We start from the raw sequence: 11924 nt of genomic DNA on the forward strand, positions 1-11924 counted from the left end.
TAAAACTCGCCCACATCAGATGTTGGAGATCTCGACTTTCTCCTATAAATTTTACAGTTCTGTCTCCTGTGTCTACCTCTCTGTGTGTCTAGGATAATTCCCTGCAGGTTTCATCGGTCAAGAATCTTGTTTTCTCTGAAGATACTTGGGTTTGTCCTCAGACCCACAGACCTTTCCTTGTGCTGCTTTGCCTTCAGACTGAGTAACTGAGTCTTTGTATGAGGGTCTACCAGCGCCTTACTCTCTCGGGAACCCAAGTACCTTCCATCCATACGACCCTTAGACTCGGCTTCTGGGTTACCTGTGGATGCCGGGTTTGGGGCTGGAAATACGTCAGAGCTCTGTAGATCAGGTAGGGAAATGGTGTCTTCTAGCCTCACATGAACCGAAATGCAGTGAAGAGTCATCAGTTCCTGGATTGGGTTCGCCTTGTTCTGTGGGCCAGACCAGCAGCTCACAGACTACAACCTCAGGACCAGAACCAACCCAGCCCTGGCTTTGAAAGAGAAGTTAGACTGGAGTGGAGTCCCACTCATGCTTTATCCTGGGAGTGCTGAGCTGTCACAGGTCATGTCGGTACAGAACATAAGCAGATACTGCAGACCACTGCATAAGAACATAAATGTACACATAAGGTCTTCCTTCCCCTGTCTTGGCATTCAAGGCCTTATAGAAGCTAGCACCCATTCCCTGCTACATGTCCCAGCTTCAGTGTCCTTTATAAGCAGGGTTCTCAGACTGACACCGTGGATGCCTGTGGGCTTGCTGAGACCTAATGAAACAGAGCTGGGGGTTTGTGTTGCCGCTGATCTAGCAGCACGTGTAGACACCCGGGAGCAGTGCTGCCCAGTTTCCTGTGTGTCCTGTGCGAGACCTCACCAGTCTCTAGCAGCAGAGACGACCCAGGGCAGCTGCTGAGGAGAGTATGAGACTGATGTAGGGTCCCTGATGTAAAGACCCCTCAGCCTCTCTGTTCCTGCTCTAGGTCCTGTCCTTGGCTGGGGTCTGCAGCAACCTTGCACTGCCTACTCAAAACCGTCCTCCCTCTCTGCCCAGCTCCTGCCTCTTTTGCTCTGCAGAGATGGGGTTAGTCCTTGTGCGTCAGCCTCCCAAGCAGGTGGTGCTGTGGACATGTCGCTGGCCCAGGCTGCCTGCTGCTCAGGGCCTCCTGAGGCTCCTGCTTCTTCCTCTTAGATGCTGGGCTCATGTTCCCTACTGTTCTGAATTCTGCTTTTAATCCCAAACTTGCCCATGTCCTAGAGGCCTTTTTGCCAGAGTGTGTACGCCTGTCCCAAATGTATCCCAATGCTGCCTCCTTTCTCCACATAGCTATTGTGTGTCACAGAGTAAGCATGATGTATGAGCTGTACGTTCATCTCAAGGCCTGCACCTCCACCCCCAGCACTGTCTGTCTCTCTCTCCGGCTGCCCAGGGCACTCAGAGCCTCTGCCGAGCTAGGCATCATGCACACTGCACCTGACCTGGAGCCACCTGCACCACCATGGATTGTTTTTAAATGGTGATTTAATGTGTTAGAATAAAGAACAAGAACAGAGAAAATGGTTTTATTTCTAAGGTGGAATTATAGACTTTCGTGAGCTGCCATGCGAATGTAGAGTTGACCCTGGGTCCTCTAGAATAAAGAATCAGTGTTCTTCACCACCAAGCCATCTCTTCAGCACTGCCTTGGATTCCCGTTTCCTAGCTTGGATTCCTTCCTGCTTCCCGTACTGTGCTTACAGGAGCAGTAAAGCATTCCAGGCATTCAACTGTGGCTTTAAAGACACCTGTGCTTTTAAGCACCCGGAACGACAGTAGAGGCTTTCATACACTTCCAGCCTACCACTCCCTTAGTTACAGAGCAAGCACGGTGAGGACTGCTGGTCACTTAACAGTCCATGCCTCACAGGAACCACATGTGCTCTTCTTATAGAAAGGGGACGGTAACTTAACCTGGAGGTCAGATGTCCTGGTGGAATATCAAGGAGAAGGCCGTAATGTCACCGACCCGACCTGCCCTTCTTTGAGTCCTGGAGTGTCTGTGAGTAGCTTGTCTTTGGCCACAGCCTTCTCACCACACACAGCAGGTGCTGTCACCTCTGTCACCTGAGTGACACTGCTGGCATTAGGCATCCCGTTTGCGTAGACATGCCCACCCAAACCCACCCCCACCCCCGCCCACTTCTTCCCTTACCTCCTAACAGCAGGAGAGGTGGGGTTGTCCTATGACTGTGCTGTCCCTAGTGGCAGGCAGACAGGCCACAGAGATGGCAACAGCCATGTTGCTCCTCTTGACAGCAAAGTGTTCTGGGTAAAGGACCCAGCACAGTATGGTGCACACACACCTACTCTCTGGGAAAGCAGGGGCAGGTGACTTCTGAGTTCCAGGCCAGCAGGGAATAGAGTCAGGCCGTTTTGTTTAAACTCTGTGTCTAAAGGACACAGCACAACAACCTGTGGCCTAGCAGAGCCTGTGGAAAACACGGAGTTTGGTCCTTTGTGCTGTGGAGAGCATGGGCCTCTGCTTTTCTTCTCACTCCGGGATGACCATCAGGTAGTCCTCCAGAGTGGCCCATTTGATATCTAGTTTTCTCCTTCCCCGTGTCTGGCTTCAGCCAGCCTGCACCTGTATTGCCAGCTGAGATGCTGATACTGTATCAGAACAACCCTCAGTTAACTTGTAAACTGTCCCTCCAGCAATGTTTCCCGGACTGTGTGTGTGAGGACGCGTACAACAATACATATGCTTGTGTGAGGACACTGTCATCCATGTGGAACCTACAGTACTGTGAGTTCGACGACCAGGAGGTAAGGAGACAGATGTCCACCCCTTCCATCCCCACACCACACCTATTGCTTGGGCTTGGTGGCATAAGATGACCCCAGAGTCTACCCAGGGAAGGTGTGTCGCGTCTCTGTGCTCCGCTGCGTCTCCTGCAGCTCCCAAGGTGGCAGGTCAGTGTCATGGGCAGCTTCATTCTGCATTTCCTCACTGGAGTCTTCTCTGAGCACCACCTCCACACAGGTGGCCTTTTCAGAGTGTCACTTGCTGTACTAGGGCTAAGAGGGAGGTGCTTCAGCGTCTACAGAGGGGAGCTGGCATTCCCAACAGGCTGGCCAGCCTGACTTACCCAGGAGGGCCGTCCGGGAGAAGGTGGTGCTTGAGCCTCACTGATAAGCACAGGTCATTGGAAGGCTTCTGTGGACGCCAGGGTGCAGCCTCACGCAGGCGCTCAGCATGTGCTCCCGTCCTGCCTGCCACCGTCTCACCATATGACACACATGCTCGTCATTGTTCTTCAGAATGGACCCGTCCTTCCTTACAGCTCAGAAGCCCATAGTGCAAGAAAGCAAGCATCACGGCAGCTGAGCTGTCCTGCCCTGTGTGTGTCTGTTTGATAATGTGAGTGGCAGTCCGAGGGCCGAGTTTAAAGACCTTAGAGCCACCGTTTACCTCTGCATCCTGGAACAGTATACTGTGGAAAGGGCTGATGCCCCGCAGTCTGAGTACTGCAGCCTTCTGCCTGCGCAGACCATCCTGACTGCTTCCTATAACGGGATGACTCATGTGCCAGCAATCAGGATGCTTCTCCATCCTGTTGCTTAAGTCCAAGGACTCTGAGGGAAAATGTGGCCTCCAGCGCTCCCCTCACAGGGTAGCTGCAGTGCTGTCTTATTGCTAAGGCTAGGCCATTGGGGGCTCACCCTGTGCTCACCTTCCTGGACAGTGGTCTAATGCTGCAAGCCTTTAATACAGTTCTTCATGGTGCAGTGACCCCAACCATGAATTATTTCATTGCTACTTCATGACTGTAATTTTGCTACTGTTGGGAATTGTAAACATCTGTGTTTCCCAGTGGTCTTAAGCAACCCTGTGAAACACCAGTGGTGAACGAACTGCTGCTCGAAAGGTCATAGGTCACTTTCCTGAAGATAGGGTAGACAGCATGGGACTGTCTAACACAAGTGTCCCCAGCACAGATAGTATGCGATTGTGTGTGGATCTTGGAGCCTTAGACCACATGATGGACAGGCCTTGGTGTTTTCCTTACTTCTTTCCTTTTCATTTATAAATAATGGCCACAAGAGTATTTCCTCAGTGTAACCTTTGCTCTCTTCTTTCCTCCTCATTTTTGCCTCTAGGTATTTGTAGAAGTCTATAACATAACTGCAGATCCAGACCAGATCACCAACATTGCTAAGAGTATAGACCCCGAGCTTTTGGGAAAGATGAACTATCGGCTGATGATGCTCCAGTCCTGTTCCGGGCCAACCTGTCGCACTCCGGGGGTCTTTGACCCTGGGTAAGCGTCTTTCTTCAGTGACTCTGCCATCGTCTCGAGAGGCCAGGCTCCTTTTTGCTTTGAGCAGTGTTTAATTCTTCTGCTTTGTTGAGAGAATGCTGTGTTCCTGCCGCGTCAGCTTGTTTTGTTGGGAAAATAAATTAGCCCTGTACCTTTGGTGGCTGCCTTGTCTGCGAAGTCAGCCCTGCTTTACTGTCCCGGGTTCTGCTCGGTGGCCCGGGATAGCTCTGGCCCGCCCAGCCCTGGTCTGAGAACACACTGCTTCATTTCTCAGAGCATGAAGCGCTTAGGAAAACAGGTGTTAAATGGAGCGGACATTGCTCACCTGCGTTACCCAGCCTGCCTCCCTCTGGATCGGCTTACAGTGCTGCGTCTGCAGACCACTGCCTGCCACGGCCAGAGCTCAGGCTGTGAACGAGTAGAGAAATGGCTTGTGGACTGCTACAGTCCACACACAGGCCTACATCTGCTCAGGATCCCCTCAGTTTAGGCCCGAGCTGGAAATTTCGAGACAGGTCTCTTTCCTGGAATTTGGTATGTAGACCAGACTGCCTCTTCCAAGTGCTGCTGTGATTAAAGGTTTTAGCCACTATGCCCTGCTACGGTGGGAAACTTTTTAAATAGCCAGGCAACTGTACAGAAGGGCAATGCATCAATTCATCTAGCTTAAACCAAGTAACGTTTGAATGGAGTGAGTGTCGTGGTCCATCACTTTCTTTATCCATCCATCCTTCACCTTCCCTGATGTCTGCACAGACGTCAGCTCCCAGTGTTTATCAAAACCAAGTGGACTTGATGCTTTTAGCCGCATATTCTAGGCTGGCTCTGGGAGTTGAAAGCTGTAACTAAGCTCTTGACAGGAGAGTGGAGAAAGCCCCAGGACTGTGGCCTGTGGCCAGCAATCCCTGATGGTTTAGCTGGAACCCTGGCCTGCTGCGTAGGATGACCAGTCAGAGCAGGGTGGCTTCCAGTGCTGTCCTGTTTGTCCTGGGCATCTGGATCCGTTGTGGGCTTTCCGGAGCCTAAGCACGTGCATGTCAACATCATTAACTAGACACACGATTTGCCCCGGGCTCCCAGGCTGCACATGGTCTTGTTTCTCCAGCATTTTGTTTATTTTCAACCCTGATGCTTCAGTAATGAGATGCTGGTTATGTGCTCTCCTTAGCCTGCAGATGTAAACACCGACTGAGTTTGTTTTTAATTTATCATCCCAGGTTATTCTTTTCTGCCAAACATTTGGCCTTCCAGGCTCCTCTGCAGGGGTCATCGGCCTGGATCCTGTAGGCAGAGGCTGGTAATCCAGCCACACACATTTATTACGCAGTGTCTGTGGCTGGATGGTCCACAGCCCCGATCATAGCTTCTGGCTCTTTACAAACGTAAAGAGATCTGCAGAGATCAGCCGGGGTAGAAGCGAGTGAATCCAGTGCCGCGCTCTGCTCAGCACGTGGGAAGCCCATGTCCGGCCAGTCAGTGTTCGTTATAGTCACAAACACCACTGGTCCCACTGAGCACTTACTTTGAGGGATCCATACGTTTTACCTGAACACCTTCCTGTTTGATGGCCAGAGACAATTTGGAGTTGTCTAAATTCATGAGCCTGGCACACGCACACACACACACACACACACACACACACACACGTACATATGTTTGAGACCGGCGTCCGTGTGTGACACACACACACACACACACACACACACACACACACACACGTACATATGTTTGAGACCGGCGTCCGTGTGTGCCACACACACACACACACACACACACACACACACACACACACACACGTACGTATGTTTGAGACCGGCGTCCGTGTGTGCTCCAAAGTGCCAGCTATAAAAGAGGAAGAGGTCTCAGAACTGCAGTGAGGTTAAGTGAGGGTCAGCTTTTCCGTCTGGATGCTTTAGACCTGAGACTTGCCTCTCCTCCCTTAGCCTGCCCACCTTTAACCCCAGCACTCAGTAGACCAGTGAGTTTGAGGCCAGCCTGGTCTGCATAGCAATCTCCAGGCCAGCCAAGGCCAGGTAGTGATGTTTTGTTGCTGCTGTTGTCTGAAGGAATCTCCCTCCTGCTTTTTACAGTTAACCTTGTTCTCCTCGGCTCACAGCTTGGCTGGAAATGCTCTCACCTACTGAAACCACGTTTATGTGACACCTTCTTCCGACCAGGCTCCCTGTGTGTGTGTCAGTCCCTCCTGCCAGCTCTCTGCTGGAGGAGATACCTTTGAAGTCTCCATGGCTAGCCAGAGTTCGTGTGACATCTTCCTTTTCCTTCCCTCAGATACAGGTTTGACCTGCGCCTCATGTTCAGCAATCATGGCAGCATCAGAATGAGAAGGTTCTCAAAGCATCCTCTGTAGCAGCTGTGCCCAGCCTCTGCAGTTGGATCCTTGCACACCCTTTTCCGATGAAGTAGTCGGAGTAAGAGCCCAGGCCTGGGGGAGCTCTGGCCTTGCTGTTTCAAGTCTTGTTTGAAAATAACCCAGTCACCTGACTTCCGTACTGTGAATCTGCCCCCGTCAGAAGTGGCTTACCCTGTCTCTCCTCAAATGACAACCACCACTCCTGAGGTCTTTGTCCTCTCCTTGTCCCTTCATCTTGGCTGGGCACAGTATAAGAGTTCCCATGTGGTCAAGTCTGAATCTGTAAAACTCTTCTGATAAACGGCAATACTTTAGGGCAGAGAGATAAAGCCTTTCGGTATGTAGCTAGCCCCCAAATCAAAAGCGCTCTCTAGCATTTCACACTGAACTCCTCACCATCAAACACACACAGCCCTGAGAAGAGCTGGAGAGAAAGTACGGTCACAACATCCATTGTGGTGTGGTAAATGTGCGACTTGGCACCCAAGCTCTGCCCTAAGATGCCCTCAGCTTTTCAGTGGCTCTAACCACAGGGAGCCCAGAAGCACTATGGAGAAGGAACCGCCAGGGGGAGATGAGCTAGCAGATCGGGCTCTTGGATCAGTGGGCTGAAGGGCTGCACTTAGAAGTGCCTGTCTGGACGGTTCTCGAGTATCAAGGCCACACACAAGTCATCCTGCTTGGCTGCAATTAGCTGACATTGTCATTGAAAATATTAGTGTTTCCTGGTGGTGGGAAGGACCGGCTGCCTCATCCCACCTCCCCTGCTCTCACAGACATTCTATTCCTTAAAGTCCAGTTCCACAGAGGGCTAAGTGCTGGCAGGACAGCAGAGTAGAGGGCCTGGTTCCAGCCTGTCTAGGCCGTGAGTGAGTTTAGTGCTACACAGCCTCTGCCAGCTTTAACTTTTAAGACAGAGCTAGAAGTCACTTTCAGAATTCCAGAGGCCATGTTGGGGTGACAGCCACTGAGTTTATTCCTTTACCTCATGTGACCCCAGCAACTTTGGTGATACAGAGAGGCCAGCAGGCATGGAATGGACACCTCTGCTGTGGCTACTTTTAGAGGGAAAAAAATTTTAAGTTTTAAACCAAAAGTTACAAAATTGTGGCTAAGTGGCATCATTCACTCCACTCGGATTCTAAACGTCATCAGTGAAATAGTGAAGTTGGCCTCAGTTGCTCCCAAGTAACAGTGAGCAGCTCCTGCCAGGCCTCGGACCGTACGTCCTGGTCTTCAGTCTGAAGGCTGCTCCTGAGAGCAGGTGACGTCAGAGTGACGACAGCCATCAGCTGCAGTAGGTCTTCCTACCTCCATGCCTTCACGCAAAGCAGGCGACACAGTGGGTGGTGGGACACGAGATCCTCTGTACCTCCCAGCTAAGGAGCGTCCCTGCAAACATCCAAGTAGACCTCAGCTTGTAACAGACTGCAGCAGGCCGCCCACGTTCTCTGGACTCACAGTTTAGACATCTCCTTTGATGCCCCAGTCCCTGTGTGCCGCCGCTCTTCAAAAGGGAGAGCCATTAAAACCAACATGGAGTGCAGACGCACCTTACGCATCCCAGTTCTAAAACTGCCCTGCAGACACAGTTTCAAGGTGGGGTACACGTTAGAGTCTGAGTTCAGCAAGCGGTACTGTCACAAACACCTTTCGACTTGCCAGCGCCAGGGTTTTGTATCAAAATAGTAGGAGTGGCTATGGAAGTTACACCTCTGTCTGTGGGAAGTGTTCTCAAACCTAGGAGCGTCTTTATCTTATTTTTTTCTAATGAAAGATGGCAGCCCAGAACCCTCAAGAAAAAGCAAGGAGTATCAGCTGATCACCACCGGGACAAATGGGTGTCCTGGGGTTCTTTAGCTCACCAGCACTTTCCGCTCAATGGACTTTGTAAATTCTTTTATTAGCATCACCTGTTGTAGAGGCTCCTCTGCCCTGGACCTGTCATCTCAGCCGCTCACTTAGAAAGTGCCCTTCAACGGACCCTGTTCACTGCTGCACTTTTCAATGAATTAAAACTTACTTCTGTTCTAGTGGGAATGTGTTCTTTGTCTTAGTCCACAAGTAGCAGCTCTCACAAGGTACAAGAAGGTGGCTGCTTCATGGAGTTCTACAGCCTTGTGGTGCGAGGGACCAAACCCAGGGCTGTCATTAAGTCAGTCATTGGGGTCAGTACTGCGCCCCCCCCCCCCCCATATACCTTCTGGCTGCTAGATTAGCCACTAACCTAGTGAGAAGGGACCACCTCCTCCTTGTGTCCTGCACCTGAACAGCTCTTGGATACCAGCCCCTGCTAGTTATCCGAGGACGGGAAGAAGACTCAGTAGCTGAGAACACCTGTTCTCACAAAGGACCCCCACTTCTGTTCCCAGCCCCAACATGGTAGCTAGCAACCATGTGTAACTCCAGCTCAGCGAATCAGATGCCTCTTCTGACACCCACAGCTTCCTGCACACACACATAGTCATAAACTATTTTTAAAAGAAAAAAAAAACATGATTTACAGCCTCTTTGAGCAGCTTTTATATTTTTGGTTGTGAGCCTAGCCTTTAACGGCTGAGCCATCTCTCCAGCCCTGAGCAGCTTTTAAGAAGACAGACTAACTCTCCTTTGACAGTACATTACTGTGGTAACCCAGGGATTGACCCTTTTCCCTAGAAGAAAAATGACATCTTGCAGGAGTCAAACTTCTTAAAGGGGCAGATATCGAATCCTGGTCTGTCACAACTACATTGCTGGTGGAACATGAAAATAGCCAGGAGCTATATCCTATGCCTAAAAGTCCTGGGTTCCATCCCCTTCGCGTAAACTTAATGTGGTGAGGCTGCTTCGGCTACAGAAAGACTGGATCCTGGTAGATAATGGTAGCTCTGTTCCGATGTAGAAAAACAAATTGGGGGCTGGAGAGATGGCTCAGAGGTTAAGAGCACTGTCTGCTCTGACAGAGGTCCTGAGCTCAATTCCCAGCAACCACATGGTGGCTCAAAACCATCTGTAATCAGGTCTGGTGCCCTCTTCTGGCCTGCAGGCATACATGCAGGCAGAAAGCTGTGTGATGTATACATAAAATAAATAAATAAATGTATGTTTAAAAAAAGAAAAAAAGAAAAACAAATTGGCCACAAATGGCCATCCACAGACATCGTGAGTTGCTTTATAGACCAAGATGTGAGGCATGGAAAAATTAACAGATTGCTGTCTGGAAAAGATGATTTGGAGAGGTGGTTCAGAGGTTAAGAGCCCATACTGCTCTTGCAGAGAGGACCCAGGTTTGGTTCCCAGCACCAATCACCTGTAACTCCAGCCTCAGGAGATCCGACGCCCTCTTCTGGTCTCCATGGGTACTGTGCCCACAAATGAAACCACAAGGCTGTCAGTCTCCCACCCCCACCCCACTGTCCCTCCCCAACCCCTGTGGGTGTCAGGTAATTCCCACACTGAGGGGACACACATGGTGGGTTTGTTATAAATGAGAAACACTAGGTAGAAGCAACCTGTTTGGTAGCAAGCCTGTTCTTTGCCCCAGAGGAAGACTGCCTCGTCCATCAAAGTTGTTCATCTGCCTTAGAAATGAGTCTCAAACTATTCAGGTCCATAATCAGCTCTTACCCAACGCCTCTCAGCTGGCTAAGCAGGAGGTCACCTGGTTGGATGTATTCCCTGTCCTACCCAGTGGAGTCTAGAAGCCAGAGCGGCCATCCACAACTGCTGTGATATGTGATGTGGTCAGAAGAGCTGCTTTCTAACTCTGCATTTAAGGTGAAGTGTGTGTGTGTGTGTGTGTGTGTGTGTGTGTGTGTGTGTGTGTGTAAGTCATGCACCTGTGAGTGCATAAATGCACATGTATGCCAAGTGTGCTCACATGGTCAGGTCAGGACAATTTCTGGACATTCTTTTCCTTCGGCCATGTGTAATGTCAGCAGAGAATGTTGGGTCAGATCCTTGAGGGGATACCTAGTTCTAAACAGAAAACAAAGGTGCAGCATGATCACAAACCACCTAGAAAAACAAAACAAAAGCATGGGAAGCCATGCAAATCATCCTTTAGGAAACAGGAAATAAGTTCTATCTCATTGGCATGACAGCAGCCAATGCAGACTCTACCAGAGAAGACCTAACTAACTTGGATGGTAGCTGTCCCTTGGAGCCAGATTCCCTACAGGGGTCTCTGTTCCCCTCCTTTCTTCCAGACCAGTCATATGTATACAATGAAGTCTGGTTGATAAGCCACAGAGTCCACAGTTGGAAAACCCTGAACTGAGGTCTCCTGGTGGTTTAGGAGTCAGTGTAATTAGACAAGATTAAGAAGTGGGACCAGGTATGGCAGGTAACAGTTACAATTCTAACACTCAGGGTGACTCTCCCAAGGCCAGTGTTAGCTACATAGCAAGACCCTTTGCAACAACCACCAAAGATCTGGAGAGATGGCCCCTTGGACAAGCACAGTGTGGAATGAGACTAGATCCCTAATAGCGTCGTGGGTGTGGAGAGCTGAGCTGTGATCCTAGCAGAGAAAAATCCTGAGACAAGCTAGCCGAGGGAAACTCTGTCTCTATCAAGTAATTGAGAAGGTTCCCAACGTCAGCGTCAGGTGTCCACATGCGCGCGCGCACAGACACACACACACACACACAGCAAACACGCACATATGCACACAAATTGGGGGGTATGAAATATGAGCACCAACCCTTACAGTACCATAGCTCAGGAGAGTTCTTAGAACTCCGTCTTAAAGGGAAGACTGTAGAGCTGGGCATGACAGTGCATCCCTATATTCCCAGCACTCAGGAGGGACTGCAGAACCAGGGGATCACGGGTCCAAGGCTAGGCTTAGCTAGGGATTGAGATTGAAGTTAGCCTGGGCTACATAAGACTGTGTAACAAAAAATGTTATGACCCACCTCCCTGTGAAACCCAAGCTGCTCACTTTAGAGCTCTGTCTGTGTCTGTCTGTCTGTCTGTCTGTCTGTCTCTGTCTGTCTCTGTCTCTCTCTGTCTCTCTCTCTCTCTCTCTCTCTCTCTCTCTCTGTGTCCTCTTAGCCTACAACTCTAACTGAAGGTAATAGGTTCCTAAAGCATATTGAAATAAAAAGCACCTATGCTTTTTTTTTTTTTTTTTTTTGGTTCTTTTTTTCAGAGCTGGGGACCAAACCCAGGGCCTTGCGCTTCCTAGGCAAGTGCTCTACCACTGAGCTAAATCCCCAACCCCTTCACCTATGCTTTTTTTAACCTTTAAATCTCATGTCAGG

General features: G+C 50.1%; 1 protein-coding gene across 2 annotated transcripts in view; it reads left to right on the plus strand.

The window, feature by feature from the left end:
• Window positions 1-8715, plus strand: part of Gns (glucosamine (N-acetyl)-6-sulfatase) — a 33900-nt gene extending 25185 nt beyond the window's left edge. Inside the window, 4 exon segments of one of the 2 annotated variants that reach the window (NM_001414922.1) lie at window positions 1934-2041; window positions 2698-2808; window positions 4144-4304; window positions 6594-8715. In NM_001414922.1, coding sequence (NP_001401851.1) covers window positions 1934-2041; window positions 2698-2808; window positions 4144-4304; window positions 6594-6672 — 459 coding nt within the window. In that variant the 3' untranslated portion in view covers window positions 6673-8715. 2 annotated transcript variants of the gene reach the window in all.
• The last annotated feature ends 3209 nt before the right edge of the window (window positions 8716-11924 follow it).

This window comes from Rattus norvegicus, chromosome 7 (assembly GCF_021556685.1).
Source record: "Rattus norvegicus strain SHRSP/BbbUtx chromosome 7, alternate assembly SHRSP_T2T, whole genome shotgun sequence".
In the NCBI taxonomy this organism is placed as follows: domain Eukaryota; kingdom Metazoa; phylum Chordata; class Mammalia; order Rodentia; family Muridae; genus Rattus; species Rattus norvegicus.